The 25,912-nt window shown below is 45.3% G+C and overlaps 2 protein-coding genes across 3 annotated transcripts; one reads left to right on the forward strand and one right to left on the reverse strand.

Moving 5' to 3' along the window:
* LOC117263894 (sodium-dependent neutral amino acid transporter B(0)AT3-like) lies at nt 1-12,483 on the forward strand. Its single transcript, XM_033637610.2, has 12 exons — nt 1-326; nt 559-699; nt 799-936; nt 4,560-4,741; nt 4,860-4,970; nt 5,049-5,161; nt 7,011-7,139; nt 7,229-7,385; nt 7,549-7,753; nt 9,172-9,331; nt 9,423-9,585; nt 11,396-12,483. The coding sequence occupies exons 1-12, from the start codon at nt 185-187 to the stop codon at nt 11,609-11,611; spliced, it is 1,857 nt and encodes a 618-aa protein (XP_033493501.2). The 5' UTR covers nt 1-184; the 3' UTR covers nt 11,612-12,483.
* On the reverse strand, nt 11,308-25,729 carry tert (telomerase reverse transcriptase). Of its 2 annotated transcripts, XM_033637609.2 has the most exons (16): nt 25,414-25,729; nt 22,592-23,876; nt 21,797-21,986; nt 21,555-21,708; nt 21,276-21,443; nt 21,027-21,188; nt 20,853-20,954; nt 20,688-20,773; nt 20,487-20,603; nt 20,319-20,390; nt 17,440-17,628; nt 17,064-17,190; nt 15,977-16,038; nt 14,311-14,435; nt 14,078-14,215; nt 11,308-12,362 (listed from the first exon to the last, which is right to left on the reverse strand). In XM_033637609.2, the coding sequence occupies exons 1-16, from the start codon at nt 25,627-25,629 to the stop codon at nt 12,259-12,261; spliced, it is 3,297 nt and encodes a 1,098-aa protein (XP_033493500.2). In that variant the 5' UTR covers nt 25,630-25,729; the 3' UTR covers nt 11,308-12,258. The 2 variants fall into 2 exon arrangements, 1 of the variants encoding a protein (XP_033493500.2); XR_013493560.1 differs by lacking the exons at nt 11,308-12,362; nt 15,977-16,038 and having other exon boundaries at nt 14,079-14,215.
* Between the last annotated feature and the right edge of the window lie 183 nt (nt 25,730-25,912).

A 25,912-nucleotide genomic window follows, 5' to 3' on the forward strand; every position in this document is an offset into this window, starting at 1 on the left:
ATTAAATCAGGATGCCTTATGTTTTCAGCCGCTCCCTTTTGGCCTTATTTCTTCATAAAACCCATTAAATATATAATCTCCTGCGCTGCACCTGATAGGACATTAAAGGACAGCCCACTGAAGATTACAGAGCTGTATCCCTCTGACAGCTCTGTAACTGTGATTAGCTTTTCCCCAGCCGGCTATGGGCAGACCGACAGACTGTGGGGTGGAGGAGAGACCCAAATGGGACAACAAGACTCAGTACCTGCTGACATGTATCGGCTTTGCAGTGGGAGTTGGAAACGTGTGGCGTTTTCCCTACCTGTGCCAAATCTATGGAGGAGGTGAGCTGAGATTATGTGATGCTGTCAGACAACATTAACACCAGCCTGTGTGTTTGTGCTCTACATGTACTCCAGTTTAAACTCATTCAGCCTGAAGTCTTTCTTATCATAGCTTAATGCAGGTGATAAAACATAGGTATCATTTGTTTTATTAACGTGGTTCAAACATTATCTCTGCAGAGTCTGTTGATAATGAAACTCTGTGAGGTTAACATTAACTTCATGTCTCCAGGTGCGTTCCTCATCCCCTACCTGATAGCGCTGGTGTTCCAGGGCCTCCCCCTGCTCTACCTGGAGCTGGCCATAGGACAGAGGCTCCGCCTGGGAAGCATCAGCGTCTGGAACACCATCTCACCGCTGCTGGGTGGAGTCGGTGGGTGGCCAAGAATTATTAGTGACATTTATTATCTGTCATATTCATCATTATCTGTGGTATTGAACATGTTGTTTATCATCTATTTCCTGTGTGAAGGCATCGCCTCCATGTGGGTGTCACTGCTGGTGAGCATTTTCTACAACACCCTGCTGGCCTGGGTGCTCTGGTACTTCTTTAACTCTTTCCAGAACCCTCTGCCGTGGAGCCAGTGTCCGCTGAATGACAACCTGACAGGTAATAAGAACCACCAGTCGTCCTGTCTGCACCTGAGACATGCATCACAGTGACAGTAATTAAAGACGTGTTGACTAACAGGAGCCTAAAATTGAAACAACTCTGGTTTGAGCAATTAGTATGGTTACAGTCAAGCTGTAAGATACAAGAGGACCTTTAACTCTGAGGCTCGTCGTGGCATGTCAGATCAGATTTAATAGGGAAACTGGATTTTTATTGTTTTATGGCTCAAAGAGATCCTCCTGACCTCGACACCATTCAGCAGACGGTGATTTGAACCCTGCTACAACACCACATTGTACGTGGTATGCCACGACCGTACTGTTTGTACCTGCAGGCAGTGAATCACATCAGCAACAGAGGGCAGGAGGACAGAGATAACAGTGTCCGAAAAGGAGTCGATAGAATTAAGACTTATATGTCCCTACGCCTCTCTTACATTTCTTTTAACTCCTATATTTTTTCAACAAATTCCGAAATTTATCGACAACAAATATACATGTGCAGAGTTTGCATGTTTTCCCCGTGTCAGTGTGGGTTTCCTCCAGGTGCTCTGACATGTTCTCCCTGTGTCAGCGTGGGTTTCCTCCAGGTGCTCTGACATGTTCTCCCCGTGTCAGCGTGGGTTTCCTCCAGGTGCTCCGACTTGTTCTCCGTGTCAGCGTGGGTTTCCTCCAGGTGCTCCGACATGTTCTCCCTGTGTCAGCGTTGGTTTCCTCCAGTTGCTCCGACATATTCTCCCTGTGTCAGTGTGGGTTTCCTCCAGGTGCTCTGACATGTTCTCCCTGTGTCAGCATGGGTTTCCTCCAGGTGCTTCGACATGTTCTCCTCGTGTCAGTATGGATTTCCTCCAGGTGCTCTGACATGTTCTCCCCGTGTCAGCGTGGGTTTCCTCCAGGTGCACTGACATGTTCTCCCCGTGTCAGCGTGGGTTTCCTCCAGGTGCACTGACATGTTCTCCCTGTGTCAGCGTGGGTTTCCTCCAGGTGCTCTGACATGTTCTCCCCTTGTCAGCGTGGGTTTCCTCCAGGTGCTCTGACATGTTCTGCTCTGACATGTTCTCCCCTTGTCAGCGTGGGTTTCCTCCAGGTGCTCTGACATGTTCTCCCCTTGTCAGCGTGGGTTTCCTCCAGGTGCTCTGACATGTTCTCCCTGTGTCAGCGTGGGTTTCCTCCAGGTGCTCTGACATGTTCTCCCTGCGTCAGCGTGGGTTTCCTCCAGGTGCTCTGACATGTTCTCCCCGTGTCAGCGTGGGTTTCCTCCAGGTGCTCCAACTTGTTCTCCCCGTGTCAGCGTGGGTTTCCTCCAGGTGCTCCGACATGTTCTCCTCGTGTCAGTGTGGGTTTCCTCCAGGTGCTCCGACATGTTCTCCCTGTGTCAGCGTGGGTTTCCTCCAGGTGCTCTGACATGTTCTCCCTGTGTCAGCGTGGGTTTCCTCCAGGTGCTCTGACATGTTCTCCCTGTGTCAGCGTGGGTTTCCTCCAGGTGCTCCGACATGTTCTTTCTGTGTCAGCGTGGGTTTCCTTCAGGTGCTTCGACATGTTCTCCTCGTGTCAGTGTGGATTTCCTCCAGGTGCTCCGACATGTTCTCCCCGTGTCAGCGTGGGTTTCCTCCAGGTGCTCCGACATGTTCTCCCCGTGTCAGCGTGGGTTTCCTCCAGGTGCTCCGACATGTTCTCCCCGTGTCAGCGTGGGTTTCCTCCAGGTGCTCCGACATGTTCTCCCCGTGTCAGCGTGGGTTTCCTCCAGGTGCTCTGACATGTTCTCCCCGTGTCAGCGTGGGTTTCCTCCAGGTGCTCCGACATGTTCTCCCTGTGTCAGTGTGGGTTTCCTCCAGGTGCTCTGACATGTTCTCCCCGTGTCAGCGTGGGTTTCCTCCAGGTGCTCTGACATGTTCTCCCCGTGTCAGCGTGGGTTTCCTCCAGGTGCTCTGACATGTTCTCCCCGTGTCAGCGTGGGTTTCCTCCAGGTGCTCCGACATGTTCTCCCCGTGTCAGCGTGGGTTTCCTCCAGGTGCTCCGACATGTTCTTTCTGTGTCAGCGTGGGTTTCCTCCAGGTGCTCCGACATGTTCTTTCTGTGTCAGCGTGGGTTTCCTCCAGGTGCTCCGACATGTTCTCCCCGTGTCAGCGTGGGTTTCCTCCAGGTGCTCCGACATGTTCTTTCTGTGTCAGCGTGGGTTTCCTCCAGGTGCTCCGACATGTTCTCCCCGTGTCAGCGTGGGTTTCCTCCAGGTGCTCCGACATGTTCTCCCCGTGTCAGCGTGGGTTTCCTCCAGGTGCTCCGACATGTTCTTTCTGTGTCAGCGTGGGTTTCCTCCAGGTGCTCCGACATGTTCTTTCTGTGTCAGCGTGGGTTTCCTCCAGGTGCTCCGACATGTTCTTTCTGTGTCAGCGTGGGTTTCCTCCAGGTGCTCCGACTTGTTCTTTCTGTGTCAGCGTGGGTTTCCTCCAGGTGCTCCGACTTGTTCTTTCTGTGTCAGCGTGGGTTTCCTCCATCTGCTCTGACAAGTTCGAAATTCTTAATAAAACCACAGTGATTCAGTTCAGTGTGCCGTGGTTTGTGTTGAAGATTTTATTAAAATATTTCATTTTAATCCTGTTTTGAACATATTCTGTTCTGTTTAACACTGTGTGTAAAATTCTTATGTGTCAAACGTGGTTGAGAAATTCGTTTAATTACAGTAAGGTTGCAAAATGTAAAATAAATTTTAACTATCAGGCTCTGCGTGACATTTCAGGTGAAAGTAGATTTTTATTGTTTTATGGCTCAAAGGGATCCTGCTGTGTGACATGAGATAAAAACAACATGCTTTGCACGGTGACAGATAGAAGAGTGAACGACAGGTAAAGGGCACAAATAGTTTGTTTTCAGTCATCATACAAAGATATTAAATCTATTTCATTTTTAGATGCAACATATTTTGGTTAAGGCGTCACAGCCCCCAGTGCTCTGCTGATAGTTTGTATTTTCATTATGAATATGGGTAACAGGTGTGGCATGTCACATGACTGACTCAGGCACTATGGATATTTAAGATGGCGACTTTCTGTCATGTGTCAAAATTCTGAGGAAGACTCATAGGCTTGAAACGTCACTCTGCATTATAACCCAAAATTAACACCAGTAAGTTTTGGTCGTTGTAGAGTTTTATAGATCTCATGTTTGGATGGACGATGACAATAAAAGGCATTCTGATTCTGATACAAATTAACCCAAACATCAGTTCAAACAGGTGTGTCTTTATCTGGCTTTCATAAGAAACCACACAGTCAGCAGACCGTCAGGAAGCAAGCAGAGCTTTCCAACATTTAGGCGTGACGGCTGCAAAAGCTCGATCGCCACAGGTCTGAAGGTGAGTGGAGGGACAGACAACAAATTTATTTGATCAAAGAGAGTGAACTGAAGAATATGAGTAAAGTAGTTCAGCCACATAAGAGAAAGTCTGACTTCGAGAATGAGAATTTTGAATTGGATCCTGAACTCAACAGGGAGCCAGTGGAGGCAACTTGAACTCAGTTACAAAGGTTGACGCACCCAAAATAAACACCAATAACTTTAAGTCTCGGTCGCTGTAGAGTTTTATAGATCTCATGTTTGTCTCTTGTGTCTGCATCCATACAGGTTATAATGACGAGTGTGTGAAGAGCACTCCAGTGAACTACTTCTGGTACCGTGAGACCCTGAACATCACACCAGACATCGAGATCAGCGGCTCCCTGCAGTGGTGGCTGGTCATCTGTCTGGCCAGCGCCTGGTTAGTGGTCTACATCTGCTTCATCAAAGGCATCGAGTCCATGGGAAAGGTCCGTTTACCTGGAGACATCACTGCTGACAGTGACAGTGAGCTGCAGACAGACAGAGCTGCAGACAGACAGACAGACAGAGTTAATGATGGCTGTATGGTGTGTTTGCATATTTCAGGCTGTGTATGTGACGTCCACATTTCCCTACCTGGTGCTGACTATCTTCCTGATCCGTGGCCTCACTCTGCCCGGAGCTACTGACGGACTGGTGTACCTCTTCACTCCTGATGTGAGTTTGTTGCTGCTACAGCTGATATGAGATGTTATTTCCTGACACAATGACCTGATGTGTTTCTGCTGGCTGCAGTGGGAGATTCTGAAGAACCCTCAGGTGTGGCTGGACGCTGCCACTCAGATCTTCTTCTCTCTGTCTCTGGCGTTTGGAGGTCTCATAGCTTTCTCCAGCTACAACGCTGAGAAGTAAGTTTTATTTCCCCTTACTGACCACCAGAGGCAGCGTTTTAACACTGAATGTCTTTTAGTCTTGAACACGAGCAGCTCGAGTATCTATAGCAAAGTCATGTGTGACCTCGGATGACCCCGGCTAAGGTATAATTTCCGGTTTCATCTTCTTGCTTATGCAGGTTACCCACTGTGGTGGCATTAAACTATCTACGATTATTCGGAGCTCGTCAATTGTAGCCTTGTGATCGCACCATCCAAATTACTCGCCCTCGAAAGGCTGCAACAAGCTGCTCCTCTCCAAGGGAGGAGAGGTGTGTTCACCATTCGACTCTTCACCCTGTCGTCCATCCTCAGTCGTCACCAGCATAATAAGAACCAATTTATCCTATAAACATTAATTTATAAGAACAGTTATCAGAGTGCCCTTGCTTGAGCCTCTCAGAGGTTTCATGCCTCACACCGTGCAGGCTGGTAGAGGTGGAAGTTGTGATGGGTACTGATGGCCTCCCTGTGATGGAGCAGGTGAAACTAGCCTAACCTACTCATCCCAAACATTGATGGTTATCTGACAAGCAGTCTTCCAGCTCAACACATTCTCACTACGACCTCATCACATATTGACGTTTGGTCAAACTGTACACTGCCAAAGGCCATCTCAGGATGGGACGTTGTATGTGGACCACATCCACCACCCCTCCCGCCTGCCCCAGTTGGACTTTTCTTGTCCTGCCGTGTTTCCTCCTGATGCCACTGGGCACTGTTAAACTACAACGGCAACCGGCTGCGTATCATGCCGACACTGAAGGACCGCTTTTGTTTAATTGGTTTCTGACGCCACAAGTCACTGCCCAGACAGTGACGCTCTCCCCTCCTGTCCGTCCATTCTGGTGTCGGCTCAGAGGATGCTGGTGCACCCAATCCACCTATAGCTGAACTGATTTTCGAGGAAGATGTTGTCTCAGCAGCAGCTTCAGGCGCTCTCTTTAATGTAGAGGAGTCCTCCGATGCCTCCGGGCCTGGCTCCCGTTCCTCAGCTCATAGTTCTTTAGACGGGGCAGACGATGGCGCTGTGGGGTCCGTCATTCGCACGGCAGAGGCTCACCTGCAGCTGGTTGTATTGCTGTCAGGATTAAGGCCTGATAGTGTTTTCTGAAGACGCAATCGCGATTTTTCATGGACTTAAGCACTTCCAGCACTTTAATGCATATCATGTAGCATCCTTTTAATTGTCTATGTTGTCTTGTCAATTGTCTGTATGTGTTGTTGTGCTACTCTATGTGCCTTTTAATTGCCCCTCGGGGACAAATAAAATGTTTTGAATTGAACTGAACTGAATCCAGCCGTTTTTCTTTTCTTTTTTTGAGGCCAGCCTATCTTATTTAATGCTTTGCAATGGGGGCTCCACATATTGACACTGCACTACAAACTGCTCAACTACCAAAATGCACTGTGAAATATCAGACCAATAAAAGAGCCTTCTGGGTACTGGGTAATGTAATGTGATCACAATGGTGATTAATGTTTTATTCTGAAAAATAAAAAAATAGATTTTTTGTTCTCACCCACTGCACGCCTGTGTGTAGTTAATTTTTACTCGTGAATTTATGTATATACATATTTATACCTGTTATGCAGCAGCTTTTTGCAGGTTACCAGCAGGTACCCGACCCAGTGCAGGACACTAGACAATGTTCTTTTCTGACAAATCCTGCCCCCTCAGTCGTACCCGTGAATGCCTGACTCGGTGCAGGACAGGCAGAGACAGCATGTCCAACTGTGAAATACTCCTTATACTCCCTTAGTAAAATAGGTATGATGTGGTTGATTACTTACAGAGCTGTGTTTCTGCTTCTGTCTTCATCAGAAATAACTGTGAGAGGGACGCTCTTATCGTAGGAATAATAAACAGTGCCACGTCTCTTTACGGCTCCATTTCCATCTTCTCCATCCTGGGATTTAAAGCAAACAACGCCTACAACTCCTGTATGGAGGAGTACGTATGCACACATTATTCCATAAAATTCTAAAGCTTTTATTTTCCTTTATGAAACCAATGAGGCTGATTTTTTATCCCGTCTGCAGAAACATCTTGGCTGTGACCAACCACTTTGAGTTCTCAGACCACAACATCACAGTGGAGAACTACGATCACTGGATTGAGTATCTAAATCAAACATCTCCAGGTGAGCTGGCCAAAGTGGACCTGAGGCCCTGTGACCTGCAGACATTCCTCGACCAGGTATCGTATCTTTGAAAACACTCAATCGCTCACTTATATCCTGAATGTTTTCCGCTCTCACCCTGCCTCTCTTTCCCTGTAGTACAGAACATCATGTGCAGGTCAAACATGTACAGTCAGTTCCTGATTACTCTCTGGCCTCTCTCTCATCTTCCTCCCACAGAGCGCCTCAGGAACCGGCCTGGCTTTCATTGTGTTTAGCGAAGCAGTGATCGAGATGCCAGGCTCGCAGGTATGGGCCATACTGTTCTTCGTCATGCTCCTCAGCCTGGGCCTCTCCTCCATGTTTGGCAACCTAGAGGGAGTCCTCAATCCCATTAGGGACCTCAAACTGGTGCCTGAGTGGATCCCTGATGAGCTTGTAACAGGTACCTGCAAATCAGCTGAAGCTTTTCTGAAATCTTTGATGAATAATAGAACAAACTTGAGTTGACCTTGCTTGATTATAGGTTTAATACAAAACAAATCTGACGTCAGAGCAGAGACATCATACAGAGTCATATATGTATGTTATATACTATGTATAATCTAGGGCTGTACCCAAATATTATTCGGATATTCGAATATTCATTTCTATGGGTAGGTATTCGTTATGAAAATTTGGTATTCGATATTCGTTTGTTTGTTTGTTTGTTTGTTTTTTAACATTTTTTTTGGTGCTAAATGTAGCCTTTTTGTTGTTGGTAAATGTAGGTTATCAATAAAAATCAAAACTTTTAAATTGCATTGTTAAAAATGTGAAAATATAGTATCGCCTACCAACTGAGCTTGTGTGCACGGCAGGCATGAGCGCATCCGTCTGAGGCTGTGGATCAATGCCAAGTTTTACCACTTTATCACTATTCCCTCTAATTTGTAGCTGTTTTTTCGTTATCTTTTGAATTTAATATGAATTATGGAACCGTTTTTGTCAATGTTTGTTTCCCCTGTTTTGTACAATAAATTATTGTTTAAAGTTTCAACAAGTTTCTTTTGGAGTGCGTGACACAAGTGTGTTTTGAAAACGACCGCGGACTGTCACCTGCTCAACGCATCAGTACCTTTGGATGCCATGACAGTAATAGCCAGTAATGTCAAAATATCATTTACAGACTGATTTAACAGACGATCACTGCTGCCCGACCCGCAGGTCCATTTGCAGGTCCCGCGGGTTACGGGTCGACCCGCGCATCACTACTCAGCTCAGTCTATAAGGCTGTACACAACAGTAAGGCTATAGACATTATATTCTATTCAGGCCGGCAGAACCAGCAGCGCATTGGCTCTACAGTGCACGGCACTGCTGATTAACCATTTTATTGCAGCACAGTGTCCCGGAGTCGTTATAAATTCTGCCAAAGGTCCGAATGTTAAAAAATGGTATTCAGGACAGCCCTAGTATAATCACGCAACCTTTAAGGAGTTAAAAGAACGTTGTGTAACTCTCTGTCCAGACTATTTATCTCCTACAATCTTAACCTCCAGACACCTTCAGCCTCCTCACATAAATCCAGGTGTGACGGACTTTGAGGCCTCTGAAAATATCAGACCATCATATCTTACATTCCTTCATTCCAACATTGTTCTACCAAAGTTCATTCCTTTTTGATCATAAATCACTTTTGTCAAATATTTAGTTCATTGTTTAGAACAGTGTTCTCCTCTTCTATGATTCCTGACACACAGGAAATAATAAAGCCCAGTGTCCATCTCTGCAGATAATGCCATAATATCATATCATACATTCCTTCATTTCAAATATTTTTCTAATCCCCTCTCTGACAACCTTTTTTTTTTCCTCCCACAGCGGTCATCTGCCTGATCTCCTTCTCCATAGGCCTCATCTTCACCCTGGGGTCGGGGAACTACTGGATGGAGATCTTCAACAGCTACGTGGGCTCAGTACCTCTGCTCATCGTTGCATTGTTTGAGATCATTGGAGTCATTTATGTCCATGGAATGAAAAAGTACTGATTTCTCCTCTTCTGTGATACTCTGCAGTCTCATGAGATTCATATACATGAAACATTTCTCTCTGGTCTCTTTATCCTTTGACAGTTTCAGCGAAGATATCTACTTCATGACTGGGAAGAGGCCCAACATCTTCTGGAAGGCGTGCTGGATGGTCATCAGTCCTTTGATGCTCCTGGTGGTGTTGATTTCCTACGTGGTCGTCCAGGCACAGAAACACCCCACCTATCCCGCATGGAACCCAGACTATGTAAGCAAGTCAAAGGCACTGACACAGAGACATATACATACTGTAGAACAGAATTATCACCACCATTACCCTACGCTCTACAGTGTTTGAGCATCTTTAAGCTCACCTCAGTTTTGGTTTTAATGCCCACAAATTCACTTTTTGACTTCACTCTCATCGACCTTGTTAGAGTTTTCAGCCTCAGAGGAACATTTGTTTTATAACCACCTGTACACTACCTGCATGGCACCAAACAACATACAAAAGTTAGAGACTGGCTGGTGAAGAGTCTGGTTTCTGCTTTAAACACAGCACTGATTAAAGTCACTAACAACCTTCTGTCATCGTCCGACTCTCGTTTCATCACCATCCTCATCCTTCTCGACCTCAGCACTGCTTTTGACACCGTGAATCATCCCACACTCATCACATGCCTCAAATCCACCATTGGTATCACTGGCACTGCCCTCACCTGGTTCCAGTCCCACCTCTCAGACATCAAGACATCAATTCATCTCTGTCAACAACTGCAGTTCATCTATAGTTCCTGTCACCCACAGTGTCCTCCAAGGTTCTGTGCTTGGTCCCCTTCTCTTCATCCTCTGCATGCTCCAACTTGGACAGATCCTCCGTCTCCATGACCTCCAGTTTGACTGTTACGCAGAAGATACACAACTCTACCTCTCCTCCAAGACCATGACTGCACTGCTCACTTCACTGTCACCAACTGCCTGACAGATATTAAAACATGGATGCAAAAAATGTTCTGAAACTCAACTGCAGTGGGTCAGAAATCTTTATCATTAGCCCAGACTCCCTTTCGAGGGATTGAAACTCATGCGGCACGTCGCCTACACCATTGTGAGCATTTATACTTGTGTGGTGGTGTGTCTGTGTCACTCTGCAGTTACACCTCCAAAACACTGGTTGTTGGTGGGTTTTCTGTGAAGTGCTGTAAAGTTTAGTTGATTCAAAACACACAGTAAACACACATTAAACATGGCTTAATAGAGACAGTTTCAAACACAAATCAACTTCAGTATAAATCGCAGCATTCACAGACAAACACTTGTCTTTATGTGGACACATTTTCCCCACAAATACAACATGCTAAGGTTATTAGCACAAGCCTATGGCATTTTACATTGTATAAATTAGCCTAGCAGCTAGCAGAGATTTGCTCTGCTCATATGAAGCCAGGATAAATCACACACAAGACTTAAAATGCTATTTTTGTGGAGGCTTTATTGTCTTCACAATTTATTGTTTCTTATCTGTGAAATTAAAGTAAATCAAAGCTTTGTTTCCACTGAGGGAAATGGTTTCAGCTCACAGAGACAGACAGGAGGTCTGCATCACTGTGACACTGTGGAGTTACATTTCTGGGGAGGTGCACGTCAGGTTACAGAGTAGGGTACGGCGCCAATTGACACAGAAGTATAAATCCCGCATTACCCACCCCACTCAGGATTTCACACTCAACACTGATGGCTCTATCATCTGCAAGTCTGCAACCTCGAACTTGTCTTTGACCCCACCCTCTCCCTCCTGTGTCATGTCAGCCACATCACCAAAACAGCCTTCTTTCACCTCCGTAACAAAAGAGGCAGAGCACCCTGAAAAGAGACACTGAGCGTGAAGCATTTTCTCCAGGCGGCCACATATACCCGCTCCTCACAGAAACCTGAAAAAAGACGACGGTGCTGAGAAAATAAAGAGAATCTGCTGATTTCACAAAATGTCAAAGTATTGTTCAACTTTATTTTTTAAATGAAATCCTTTTACAATATTCTGTACATTATATTTTACACTGTGTTGTCTTTGTCTGCAGGAACTGTTCCCAAAAACTGAAACCAAGTCCCACCCAGACTGGGTGTTTGCCATCATCATCCTCCTCTCTGTAGTACCTGTGATTTCCATCCCTCTGGTGGCTCTCTACAGACTCATCTGCTGTGGACTCAAGAAGTCGTCTGCTCGCGCCGACCTAACTCCCTACTACAACAACAGCTTTGAGGCTGAAACACCGCATGAGAACCAGAGAGCTTAAAAATGTTTGCAAGAAACAACGTTACTGAACGGAAAAGGACCTCTGACAGATAATCAGTCACACTGACTTTACTACTGATTTATGTTGTTTACATTTATCAGCAATAAACAGAACCTGAAAACTGGATTAATTTCACAGAGAAATTCTACTCTTTGGAGATGATCAAACACATCACACTGAAACACACAGCCATGTCACAAACCATCACTGCAGAAATCTGAACGATCCTCCAGGTGACGTCAAGTCTTCTTTGTGGAAAACTACCACAAAGTATAAATCAAAGTCCAGAGAGACAAACAGCTGTACGAGGGGGCGGGGTCTGCAACAGTAGCTGGATGTTTCAGTTATCCATCTTTACTAATCTGGTGGTTGTTGATTTATAGGGTGTGTTTATGATTAAGCTTTATCACTTAAGTGTTTTATATCAGATGACTAAAGACTGTTTTCTTCTTTCCCAATGCTATATAATGGATGCCATTTTTGGCACACTGACGATCAGATAAATCTGAATCACTGCAGGTAAAGTTTAGTACTGAGTTTTTGTACATGAACATTTGAAAGAAGCAGGAGTAAGTGCTCTTGTCTACCTTACAGCTGCTGAGGTTTCATGGTTGAGGTGGGGGCTGTAATCTGTACGAGCTCAAAGTCTACATCTGGATGGCCAAGAAGTCCTCCGGGGTCCTGGGTTTAGCGGCCTGTCGGACTCTGGCCAGTCTCAGATCCCCCAGACGCCTCTCCAGACTGCGCTTTCCTGTCAACAGGACGACAGCAGAGGGTTGTTTTTTTTTAACCATTTTGATAGTGAACAATAAAATTCGTCCACCTGAAGTATTTCAAATCGTAAAATCAAATTAAAGGTGGTAATAAACTGAGTTGTGTGAGATGTCTGGATTCATTGGGTGCACCGCACACAAAGTCCACATTTAAAGGGGTTGGTCTTCTTGAAAAGTTATGATGATGATTGTTTTCATACTGTTAATTTATGGAGTCTTTTCACCAGAGAACCGAGGCTCTACTTTCCTGCAGGTGAATCATTTCCTGGTACTAAACAAACACACTTGCAGTAATTACAGCACTCATTTTGCAGAGGCTGCAGTCAGTGTCAAAGTGCATGAGCCAGTTTGAACAGGTGGGTTTTGAGATGGGATTTGGGGATGTTATGCTGTCGGAATGTCGAATGTGTGGAGGCAGAGTTCAGAGCTTGGGGCAGTGCAGCTGAAAGCACCCATGGTGCTGAGGCATGAGGTGGGGATGGTCAGGAGACCAGCAGTGGAAGAAACCAGGGAGCGGGAGGGGTGTACTCCTGGAGGAGGTCAGAGAGGTGGGGGCTGGGCTGTGGAGGGCTTTGAAAGTGAGCAGAAGGTTTTTGTAATCAATCCCATACTGAACAGGGACCCAGTGCAGTTGGATGAGAATGGGGGTGATGTGGTCGGATGATTTGGTGCGGTAATGATTCAGGCAGCAGAGTTTTAAATGATTTGAATCCTGTTGATGAGTTTGGTGAGAAGGCCAGAGAGAACTGTGTTACAATAGTCAATTTGAGATGTGACAAATGTGTGGACCAAGACTTCAGTTACCATGTGAGTGTGTGTTTGAATGCAGTTGAGTCGGGACATGAAATACCCAGAGAGTAAATATCACTTGTTAAAGTCAGAGCGTGTTTAGCATCTGTGTTGTGACATGCCCCCCATGAAAACAGAATATTTAAGCAATGTATCATTTTGCCTTTGATTGGACTGCTAAAAAGTGGGCGGGCTTAGAGTTTAGTGCGTACAGAGCTACAGCACACTGTTGTCTCCTCACACACCTCCAACAGGAGGAGATGAATGAATTAACCCTCACTGGTCACATTATTTTGTTAATGAAAACAAAGGTTTTGCCCACTGATATCCAACACATATCTTCCTGTCTCTCTCCATATTGCTCTGATCACTACCACAACCCACAGATGGTGAAGTGTGTATTATATGATTGATGTGGCGAACAATTTGCCGAAAGTCTTGTTTGATTGGATGAACTTTTGTGAACACCACTGAATGCAGGATGAGTTTTAAACTGTTTTACAGGAAGACAGAAGATGTGGATCTTTATGTAGAAATACTTTACTCATACTTGTTTTGACATATATTTGGCAGCTAGCAAGATAGAAATGATCAGTAACATGGACACAGGATTAAAACTGGCAAAATATATTTCTTACTTCATGGGGACTTTAACTTTTATTTGGTGAGTTGTTGTCATGTTTGTAGGATCATGTGCATTGTTCATGATCCACAGCGCAGCCCTGTGGTGGAGTCGTGTTTTACCTCCAGCTATTGAAATGATGTCATCGTGACATCATCCCTTAAAGGGTCAATATAAACGTTATTAATATATTAATTGGAAGAATATGTGATAACAACAGTGCTTGTCATCGTGTGCTGCCACAGGGTAGTTAGTGTGCATGTGTTTCCTGAAGATACCTACGTTTGTGCAGGTGTGGGAGCAGATCCTTGTAGAGGGGACGATGTTGTGACATCACCAGCAGGAAGGACAGACAGAAGAGCAGCTCCACTGCTTCGTACTGCACGACGCCGCTCTGAGCCTTACTGCCTAAAATCTGTCCTGCACAGAGGGAAAACATTAAAAGATGAGAATCAAGTTTGAACTCGATATTGCTCAAATTGTTATTTCCCAGATGTATGAAGGGGAACTGTTGCCTTTGTTGCTGAGCCTGATGAGCTGATTGGCGTATTCGGCCATATCCAGAATCATCTGCAGGAAGAACATGGGGTTCTTAGCAACCGTCTGACCAAAGGGCAAACTCTGGACACACACGTGGAACCTAAAAACATGAAACAAAAGAGAACACAAAAGACGCCCTGCCCCGTCAGATGTTTACACTGAGATAACAGACGCGACAATTAGTCCTCAGCTCGGTGCAGTCATTGATTAATAACCCTCACTGAGCTCATCTTAATGGATGTTTAACATTTACAGACCCATTTATTAAGCTACAGCCACTGAGCACATACGAGGGGAGGGGGCGGGGGGGGGGCGGTCAGGACTGTGTAAAGATTTCTAAACTGTTTGTGCTTCAGGTGGGTGATGGAAACAAATCATGTGCAGACCAATTGACCTATGGCTAAGCCACGCCCCCTCCACTCACTCAGACAAACTATCAACGTTCAGTGAGCGGCGCTATGGCAGGTGTCACAGTACACGGCATTTCACAGGAGGCAACTGATGATTTTTGGGGACATAACGATCAGATGTCATTGAGAAGTAACCAAAAGGGCCTAAACTACGCATTGGAGGGATATATTCATCATTTTATTGTTGAGAAGGTCGATGAAAAGCTTAAATTACAAGCCAAAATTTACAGGTCACAGTGTACGCTTGTGAACCGCATCTGGTTGCCGTCACCATCAAAGACAACAAGTTAAAGTGCCACTGAAGTTAAGGTTTTTGGCTCAGAATATGAGAAAAGGATAACGGCCTTTTTACCATCTTTACCAAGAGTGTCTCTCCGTTAGTTTGGTGCTACAGTATTTACACTGAATCATTCAGCATAACGTTTGCCAACCTTTGTTATCTCTGCCATTACAGATAAGTTAATGAAGCTAAGCTCCAGAAGTTAACGTTAGCTTAACTAGAGCCCTTTGGACAACAGCTAACAATGATGTACGATCACCAAAGTACAAAACTAGAACAAAATAGGCTAATGAACTCCCAGCAAACAAGGTGACATGATGAACAACGCAGCTAGGAGCTAACGTTAGGCTAACTTTAGCTAACGTTAGCTAGAGATGTTAAAGATAACTTTATATTTCTTTCCAGCAAAGTGACAATATGTTGCCTCAAACACAATGTTGACTTACCTTAGAACAGATGTAGACATCATTGTTAATCTTATTCACGTTGAGTTGATGTTGTGGTCTAACGTTACCACACAACTTTATCCAAAGGAGACACTTTTCTCGGTTGAGATGTGGTTTAAAGTGTAAAAAATACACCTGGTCGCCCAGCCTCTCAGGATACCTTGTGTCAGAGTTGCATGTACCCCATGCACACCGTTTGACCATTTTTAAACTTCAAATCTCAGAAAAAGCTCATAAAACCGAACAAACTGACTTTCTGTAATGCATTTCAATGGACGTCCAGACAGAGAATGTCCCAGTGTATGGGAATGGCTATACGCACTGTGATTGGCTCATTGCGTTTGAGGGCGGGGCTTAGACATAGGTCAATTAATTTATTCAATCTGAATACAGGACAATGGAATCTAAGCATATCATGTGACAACAGTAACAGATCTAAGTACATGATTAAGACTGCACTTCAGTCTTGGGGAAAAAGAGGTAAAAGCAACATCACTGTCTTTACCTGCGTGCATGAAGCAGCACCAGCTTGTAGATGTTCTTGTAGACCGCCTCAAGAGAATTAGTCTGAAAAAGTTAAAACTGGTATCAGCGCCCTGTGGTTGTATGACTCCGCCCACCAGTCCACCCTGTGGTTGTATGACTCCGCCCACCAGTCCACCCTGTGGTTGTATGACTCCGCCCACCAGTCCACTGTGGTTGTATGACTCCGCCCACCAGTCCAGTGTCTCTGACAGTCTCCATCCATGTCAGTGAAAACATGGATGCTTCACACACAGAAGATCTATACAATCAGCACAGTTTCAAGATTAGAGTCGCCAATTCAGTATCTGACCAAATGTCTCCCCTTCTGTTCCTGAGATATGACGTTAAAACATGATGATGTCACAGTCAAGCTGACCTTTGACCTTTTGACCTTCATTATTTTATCCTGTTAGACATTTGTGTCAAGTTTGGTCAGAATTAGTGCATGAATTCCTAAATTATGTCCAGAAACATGTTTTGTGAGGTCACACTGACCTTTGACCTTTGACCACACCACTCTAATCAGTTTATTCTTCAGTCTAAGTGGACGTTTGTGCCAAATTTGAAGAAATTCCCTCAAAGTATTCTTGAGATAGTTTTCACAAGGATGGGTTGGACAGACGGATGGACGTACGTGGACAGACAAACCGAGACATAATGCTCCGGTCACCGCTATAGCAGCAGCAGCAGCGACCCACCGTCTGACACCGGCACACCGTGAGGATGGAAACAGAGGGCTCTGTGGGGATGGAGCACCTGCTGCAGCAAGCCAACACGTCTGCGGTCATTTTGACTTGACCAGCAGACTTCACTACAAGCTGATTGGCTGTTGAAACAGGTGACGTGCTTTAAAACCAGCCGCCGGCCATTTGACCAGCTGAGTGTCAGGTGACACCATCAGCCGGCTTGAGTCCAGCTCAGACCGGCCAGTTCACAGCGCTGACTCTTTTCTCTGCAACATTCTAAAATGGTTTCGTCTCGTCGTGAATCTTTGGTCTAAACTGGCGTTTACAAGACAAACTTGTATTTAATTTCATTCCTAACGCAGGAAGCGTTACTCTCCTGACCTTCAGGTCCAAGAACAGGGCGTGGCACTTGAGTCTGAGGATAGCCATCAGTTTCCTCCTCATCTGCTGTCCAGCTGAGTGGAATGACCCCAGTGTGAGGCTGTAGCGCAGAGACAGACCTGCGTAGCTGCCAGAAATGGGGGAAAAAGCAAATATTAAAAGGAGTTAACTAGAAAAACTACAGGGAACTAAATAATGCACATGTGGCTCATCCATGCCTGACTAACATTTATGAGTACAAAGTTCAGCAGAGGGCAGCGGGTCTCACTCAGATGACAGGAAATCATACAGACAGCCTAAAGCCTCATCACCAACACAGTGAAGTTACTTTAGACAATAATTGTACCGTCTAACTGCAGCTGACGAGACGCCTCACCTGGAGTAGTCTTTGTAGACGTCCAGAGAGTGTGTGTCCAGCAGCAGCCCACACCAGGGGAAGAGGCAGTGGGGGGGCAGCACACGAATCCCAGGACAAGAGCCAACACTTCCTAACATCTGAAAGTTGACTGCCACCTTCTGCGGGTTGACCACCAGACCGTACTGTGGTACGCCCGCCAGCAGGATCCTACACACACACACACACACACACACACACACACACACACACACACACACACACACACGTAATCATCAGCTGTGAGATATAAAATTCAATATGTGATGTTGAACCTGAGGCTGAGACCAGACGAAGCTGAGGGATTTTTAAAAATATAAATGTTTAATATTTTACTGACAGCGAGTACGAAAGCTCTCACGAGTCAATAGATGTCAACAGACGCACCCTCGGTTGAGGACTGGAGTGATGCAATACATGACTTTTTTGTGATGGAAAAACTTATTGATTTATTTTATGATTGGAACAAAAGAAGTTTAATAATTGTCAGACATCCTGGATTAAACATGAACCAATAGCATCTGACTTTAACTGGTCATGAATGATTGAATTAATACACCACTCCCCTCAAAGTTTATGTTGAGCTACTCAACTAATACCTGTAGATACACTAACAGGCCACTTTATTAGGTACACCTGTTCAACAGCCAATCAGGTGTCAGCAGCTCATTATCATTTAGTCATGTAGACATGATGAAGACGAGCTGCTGAAGTTCAAACGGAGCATCAAAATGATGAAGAAAGGTGATTTAAGTGACTTTTAACGTGGCATGGTTGTTGGTGCCAGACAGGCTGCTCTGAGTATTTCAGAGTCATATTTTTTCCCATTTTATTTTAATTAATTAATTTGTTTATTTCTTTCTGCCCAACATTTTTTCCCAGTAACAGTTTACTCAAAGGTCTAAATATCATTTTTAATTTTATTTGCATTTATTACACCACTAATACCCTCTCTGAATGTTTTATCTTCATTTGATAGCTTTATTAATTTATTTAAAAAAGAAAACAACAGAAAACTTTGTAATTATGATGTACTGTAAGACTTGCTCCAACTTTGACAAATATTTATTTGTATGGATCTGCTGATACAGATACTACCACCTGTATACGAGCTGATCACAAAGCTCATAAAATCAGATCGTATTAGTCCATACCCATTGAGTACAGCATACCATACCATGACTTAGTCATACCAAAAATTAGGAAATTTTTTTTTTTTTAGCCATTTTGAAGCATTTTTCTGTTGTTATAGCACCACCCAGTTGCCAATTAGAGTTAAATTTCTCCAGTCACCTTGAGGCGTCCTGTTCTACATATCTACCAAGTTTAGTAAAAATCCATATGGCGGTTAGGCCTAGATAAGAAATGAGCTCTCTAGCGCCCCCATTTTGTTTGATGGGCTCAATAATGGAGGGGTCCCCTCAGATTATGTGTGGTCATATGCCTACAAAGTTGCGTGGTGATGGGTGAAACCCTTGAGATGTTATACACCTTTATGTGATGAGCCACGCCCTCCGCAATATTCATTGCCTTATAGAAGCTCAGTTTTAGTAAGTTTTCCAACTTTTGCCAAGAGGGAACTTTAGATATTGGTCCCTAGATTATGTTCACCCAGTTTCATGCAGATCGCTCAAACTTCCTAGGGAGAGATCCATTTGAAGTGTTTTTCAAAAAATTCAAAATGGTGGAAAATCTATATAAGCGGAAGTTATGGGTTCTTGAGGCAAATGTGTTCCTCATGAGGAGAGGCATCTCTGTGCAAAGTTTCATGTCTCTACCACATACGGGGCATGAGATATGCCCATTCAAAGTTTGACATTTCAATGGGTTGCTATAGCGCCCCCCTTTGGCCAATTGATGTAATATTGCTTCATTGGCATCCTCCCATGACCCTCTACCACTGTGCCAAATTTCACATGGATTGACCAAGTCAGTGAGGAGAAAAACGTGGAACACACACACACACACACACACACAGAGTTTTCATCATTATATAGTAAAGATATAGATTTGCTGAAATTAACTGGAGCTACTCACTCTGAAGCTTCAGCACTAAACATGTTTATGCATCACGTGTTATGTTCTTGTTTTCCATCAACAGACACTGTTCACAGATCAGATCTGGATTAACTGCAAAAGAGAATAACAAATACGCTTCATGACGAGTCTCAGCACATTAATTCTGCCATCGACAGGTTGTTTATAAGAACAGATCCAACATGTTGCTGATACAAGCTCGGAGCTGCAGACAATAAAGCTCATACAATCATGTTTAATCTTATATTATATTTATTATATTAAATATTTCAAAAATACTTTTTAGAACACTACTTTTATTGGTGTTTTCAGGTCAATGAGAAAATAAAATTTTCCAATATTTTATATATTGATTGAGTCGCAGTCTTAAAGAAAAGGTGATTTTCTCCCCACAGTGAATTCTGTTAATCCAGTCGTCATTTGGAGGGCGGCTTGTCTGTAGCCACTTCTGTGTGATGGCTTTCTCTGTTTTAAATATGAGTCCATTTTACGTCCTCATATCGCTGCACTCTCTGATTACTGCAGCCTCGTCTTAACCTGTTGATGGCCGACAGCTGCCGGGCTGTGGAGCAGAAGTAATCAGTGTGGCCACATCACTTCTGTTTCAGCCTCCTGACACAGACCCAGCATGTTTGAGGAGTGATTTTATGATCTTATTGATCAGCTTTCAGGCTCTCTGTGGCCTCCAGAGTCACTGCTTGTGGCTGTATTGATCATGAACTTCATTTAGTCCAACAGATGTTTAAACTAAAAGGAAACACGCTGCTGACAGCCCTCGTGTCACATGAACAGCAGCGTGTGTGAAAACCTGACGTGTGTCGTACCTGAGAAAGCTCTGTGCTTCCTGTAAGTCTGGAGTGATCAGCAGGAAGTCGTCCACCAGTCTCATCAAACATCTACAGGACACACAGGGAGGAAAATAACAGAGTGATGAGTAGAGACGAGCGCCAGTGAAGACAGAGCGCCCCCTGCTGCTGCAGGTGTGATATTACCTTTTCTTTTCAGTGATGTCTTTGAACAGGACGTTCTCCATGTGACCGTAGCAGAGACAGCAGAGCAGGCTGGACACCACCGAACCCTGAGGAATCCCTCGGCACTGACGGTATGTTCTGAAACACACAGCCAGAATCTGACTGTAGCTACAACAGGGCAAAATGAGTGTGTGTGGTCTGTTTAATGTTTGTAAGTCTTACTTCTTCCCAAACTGAACAACGCTGCCAGTTAGCATCTGGGTGAAGAACTGCAGCGCCTCTCTGCCATGAAGATCTGAGGAGAAGTGCTGAAAGAAAGAGACTTTCAGAATAAAAGAAGGAACAAACACTCTCCTGTAAAGAAAAATCTGAGGACGTCACTCTCACCTGCTCCACCAGAATGGCGTGATGAACTTTTCCTCTTTTCTGCAGTGACGTCACAAACCCTTTCATGTTGGTGGACCCCATGTTGTCCTCCAGGAAATCTGCCTGTGTTAACAAACATCATCAGAATATACATACACACACGAGCATATACAACATGTGTGTGTATGAAAGTACCTGTCGAACAAAGGACTTCTTCAGGCCCTCGTGGGAGTCGGCCCAGATCTTGGCGTAGTGGCGGATGGTGAAGAGTTCGTCCTGGACAGGTGACAGAGCCTGGCCAATCACCTCAATGAGTTTATCATGAGGCAGACTCTCATAGGCTCCACTCACATCCACCTTAAACACACACAAAGACACACCAACAGTGTTTAACAAAAGACTGAAAACTCAGTTCAGTTAACAGACCCGCAGACAAAAACCAACCTTGACGAAGTAAAGAGGTTGTGGCTTGTCCTTCTGAGCTGGAGCTCGAGAGCGCAGCACCCTGTGGATATCTGTCATGCCCCACACTGTGGAGCCCAGCAGGGACGGAGTGGAGCGCACACAGGCACGCAGCATGTCCAGCAGGTCCCGCACACGCCCTCTGTAGACCTGCAGGGGAAAGAAAATGCCACTAAAAAGAAATTCACGTGTTCACAGCATGTAAAAACACACAACTCATGGAATGTAAGGAAGAACTTTAATGTCATTATCAAAACGTACCCTTGTTTTGGCATCTGCTCCTACGACTCGTGTGATTGGCCGCATGCCATCAGTCTTGGGAATGAAGCGAAGGCGGGAGATGACGGTGGTCTTGGGGAGGGACGCCACCTGAGCTGGAGTCAACTCCTCCATCTGCCCCTTGGAGAGGTGACCTCTGAACCACAGAAACGCTTTGTGAGCTTGTGTCTCATGGCTGCAGGAGTGTGAACCAGGTGTGTGTGTGTGTGTGTGTGTGTTTGTACCTGAAGGCCAAGTCCTGCAGTTTTGCCCACACTTCCTGTCTGTAGAACCGGACGGCGTTCTTCTGGCCGACGCTCTCAGTGACATAGAAACAGGCTCGAACCAGGCTTACGACGTAACCGTCCAGAAGCCAAGCCAGGAACTGACCCAGGATCTGCGTCCGATATGAGAGCTCACTGGGCGGGAACCTGCCTGAGGACGAGAGAGGTTAGCTTAAAACTGAATTCACACCAGATCAGAGATCAGTCTTCCCGTTTATTTGAATGTGGGTAGTGCGTCAAGACCACGGCGGTGAGGTGACCAGAAAAAAAACGCACCGGCATGCGTTGAAAAACTGAAACGAAATCAACTTTTGGACAAATGCAAACCAGCTACACGCCAATGGCCAATCAAATAACCAGCAATCAGACCAGAAGGCGCCCCAAGTCCACAGGAACGATGAGTAGAGAGAGCTGTGGAGAGAGTGCTGGACGGAGCAGTGGGTGACAACAACACCACCAACATTTAAGACGGGCCGAGGGTCTAGGTACCATGTCTGAAGGGTTACTGTTGGTTCCAAAGGTACTGGACTGAAAGGGTTTGGTGGACACGGGGCTTTATGCGCTCGGCACATGGTAGACGTTTCAGTTCTGCAACCTCACCACTAGATGTCACTAAATCCTACAAAGTGGACCTTTAAGCTAACTTAAATAAACTTATCAAAGTCTAATACTTAGTTACTGAGATGATGAGAGTAGCTTTCTGTATTTGGTTTTCTCCCTCCACTCCCCCGCAAATGGGCCATTTGGGCCACTTACCTGTTTTACTGATCTTCAGCCAATCACAGTCATTCACCTTCATCTTCCACATCAGTTCAGCCAATGAGAGCCTCTCAAACTTGCCACTGCGCAGGAAGCCCCTGACCCGAGAGAAGAAATGAAGGCGGTTGTGGTCGGAGCCCCACAGCTCCGGAGGGATCACGGCGGTGAGGCACTCCCTGACGAACAGGTAGACCCGGTGAGGTGCACAGTGTCGAGGCAGGAGGGAGCTCAGGTCCTCCTGTTGTGTGTTTCTGTCCTCCACCACCGGACACATCCTCTGCAGTATCCTGCTGTAGGGACACCTCCTGTGCTGCCGCAGCAGCCGGCTGAACACAGGGACCATGGTAAAAAAGCGCCGTGGGAGTTTCTTTGGTTTCCTCTCCAGCCCGTTTAGATACGCCAGCCCCTCAAAGAAGACTATTCGCACCAGATCTGGTCCTTGCAGCCTTCTGCATCCATCAGGAGTCTTCTTCTTCCTGTTGAGGAGGAAGCCACGCATGCCTCTTCCTCCATACAGGAACCCCAGTGTGCGGATGAAACACTGTGAGGGAGGCAAAGGAGGGAACATCCCTGATCTCCAGCTGGGTCCTCCCTCCAAGGGAAGGGTGGTAGTTTGCATTTCAGCAGGCTGTTTGGAAACAGTGGCGCCATTTTCCAAAGTCTTCAGAGTCAGTGACGGTTCCACAGACGTGGGCTGCCCCTCCCCCACTGATTCACTGCACACCTGGACTTCCTGTGTGGGTTCATGCTGTCCGACCCGCCTCCTCTTTCCTGGACAAGTCATAACCTCCTCCTCGTCCTTCTCATCAGCTTGTCTCTGTCTTTTCTTCACCCTTCTGTTCCTCTTGTCGTTCTCAACCTTGTGTTTCCTTCTCACAGTCACTGCACCTCGATTCCTCCCAGCCTGAGCACCGTTAAGCGTCCTCGCACGAGACTGGAGACAAAACCCAGCGGGGGCTGTAGTCATGGACACCCTGTCATAGACGGGGGCGCCGCACACCTGGAAAACACATGAAGGAGGGACCGCCACAAACACAGAGCAGCTCTCCAACAGGTAGCGTGTGATATCTGTGCCGAGGCGTATGGTGACTTTCTTCCACAAATCGCTGCCGTGGATGTACGCGGCGCTTTGAGTGATATCTCCTTGGAACTTGAAGTGGTCTGCGTCCCGCTCCTCCTGAGCCAGCGACAGAAAACTGTAGCCGTGTGCCAGGATGTTTCTTTTTCTTTTTCTCTTCAGACTGTTGAGAACGAAGGCCAGCAGCTCAGGCAGAGTGCAGATCTGTGGAAATATAAAATACATCAGAATGAAAATGAGCTTTTACAGGAAGTGTCTGTCATTTAGGTTTCATTATTAAATCCTGATATGTTCAAAGTGACACAGTGTTTGTCCTGAGCCTTGTTATTGGTTGTCACTGTTGTGTAGTCTCTATATACAGACTCTACATTCAGTGAATGCATTTTATAGTTCTGCGTTGAATCGACGCCGTAGCTACACCGTAGGCTCCACGTTGACATAGAGCCTACACCATAACCTACACTGTAGCCTGACGTGCACCTCCCCAGAAATGTAACTCCACGTCACAGTGACGCAGACCTCCTGTCTGTCTCTGTAAGCTGATTCTGTAACGTTACCTTTGTTAAATGTTGCTGTTGTCCCTGGCTTCATATGAGAAGAGGAAAACTCTACTAGCTGCTAAGCTAATTTATACAATGTAAAATGCCATAGGCTTGTGCTAATAACGTTAGCATGTTGTATTTGTGGGGAAAATGTGTCCAGATAAAGACAAGTGTTTGTCTGTGAATGCTGCGAGTTATAGTGAAGCTGATTTGTGTTTGAAACTGTCTCTATTAAGCCATGTTTAATGTGTGTTTCATGTGTGTTTACTGTGTGTTTACTGTGTGTTTATTGTGTGTTTACTGTGTGTTTATTCTGTGTTTACTGTGTGTTTAATGTGTGTTTATTGTGTGTTTATTGTGTGTTTACTGTGTGTTTAATGTGTGTTTATTGTGTGTTTACTGTGTGTTTATTCTGTGTTTACTGTGTGTTTAATGTGTGTTTATTGTGTGTTTACTGTGTGTTTATTCTGTGTTTAATGTGTGTTTTGAATCAACTAAACTTTACAGCACTTCACAGAAACTCCACCGCAAACTAGTGTTTTGGAGTTGTAACTGCAGAGTGACACAGACACACCACCACAGAAGTATAAATGCTCACAATGGCGTAGGCCACGTGTGTAGTGTCTACGCCAAGATAGTCTGGTGTAAAAACACACCGTCTCCCTCCAGATTCAGCTTCACCAGCTGCCAGATGTGAGCAGAGACAAACGCTGAAATGCTTTCTCACTTCCACATCCCAACATCAAATAAAGTTAAGTTTGTCTCCAGCGTTGCATCTCTGAAAATGAATTGACGTGACATGCAGGTTGGAGCTGTGCTGTGTAGAGAGCGCAGAGGAGGAGTGCAGGGCTTAAAGAGAGGAGTGGAGGGGAGAGAGGTTAACTTGTTACCTTCTTTATTTTATCAGGGTTTTTAGGTTCACAGCCCTCTTTCCATCTTTTATTTACTGAATTTAACTTAACATTTTGATCTTATGAGCAACAAAATTAAGACATTTTTAGAATATCACAAAAAAATATTTGATGAAACCCCTGATGTGAAATGAACTGTTTTTTGGTTTTTTTTTTTATTTAGTTTGTCTATTATTTGTTCATCTGTCATTGCAGTGTGTTTCAGCTCTCATGTGTTGTTGTGTTTGTTTAATACCTTTTTGTGCACTGTATTGTTGAATAAAGTTTTTAATAAAAGGCTAACAGTACCTGGTTGCAGCTCGGCACCTGCTGGAGCTCCTTGTCGAAACACACGAACACTCCTCTGACGAAGGACTTGAAGCGGTTGGTGTCTGTGTGCTCAGTGAGCTGAGCTCTGTGTCCCTCTCTGAACACGATGCTGTCCGTGAACTGCTCCAGAGTCTGCACGTGCTGGTACACAGACCGGAGGATGTCCAGGGTCGGGGACAGGTCAGCCGTGGACATAGTGACGGTGTGGACCCGCTGTGTCGTCAGTCAGGACCGCAGGAGACATGACAAGTCCCATAACTATCTTAACAAGAGATTTATTTGGCATTAAAGGGGCCGCGTCGTCTTTAACCAATCAGAGATCAGTTTAATGGAAGTGTCCAATCAAAAAGCCTCATACTTAAATGACGACATCCCAGTTGACCAATTGCAGACAAGAAAGGGCATGTTGTCCCTTTAATGAGCAGAAATAACTTGATATGTTTGAGCTGACCGAGATAAATATGGTGGACACTGATGG

The sequence above is a fragment of the Epinephelus lanceolatus genome, chromosome 16 (assembly GCF_041903045.1).
Source record: "Epinephelus lanceolatus isolate andai-2023 chromosome 16, ASM4190304v1, whole genome shotgun sequence".
NCBI classification, from domain to species: Eukaryota; Metazoa; Chordata; class Actinopteri; order Perciformes; family Serranidae; genus Epinephelus; species Epinephelus lanceolatus.

Excerpts from the sequence above, each read along its gene's own strand:
- LOC117263894 (XM_033637610.2), top strand. The coding sequence starts at position 185 with ATGGGCAGACCGACAGACTGTGGGGTGGAGGAGAGACCCAAATGGGAC. Across the intron at positions 4,971-5,048 it reads TGTACCTCTTCACTCCTGAT|TGGGAGATTCTGAAGAACCC; the intron begins GTGAGTTTGTTG and ends TGCTGGCTGCAG. Across the intron at positions 7,140-7,228 it reads TACAACTCCTGTATGGAGGA|AAACATCTTGGCTGTGACCA; the intron begins GTACGTATGCAC and ends TCCCGTCTGCAG.
- tert (XM_033637609.2), bottom strand. The coding sequence starts at position 25,629 with ATGTCCACGGCTGACCTGTCCCCGACCCTGGACATCCTCCGGTCTGTG. Across the intron at positions 21,709-21,796 it reads CTGCAGGACTTGGCCTTCAG|AGGTCACCTCTCCAAGGGGC; the intron begins GTACAAACACAC and ends TCTGTGGTTCAG. Across the intron at positions 12,363-14,077 it reads GCTCCCACACCTGCACAAAC|GAAAGCGCAGTCTGGAGAGG; the intron begins GTAGGTATCTTC and ends TCCTGTTGACAG.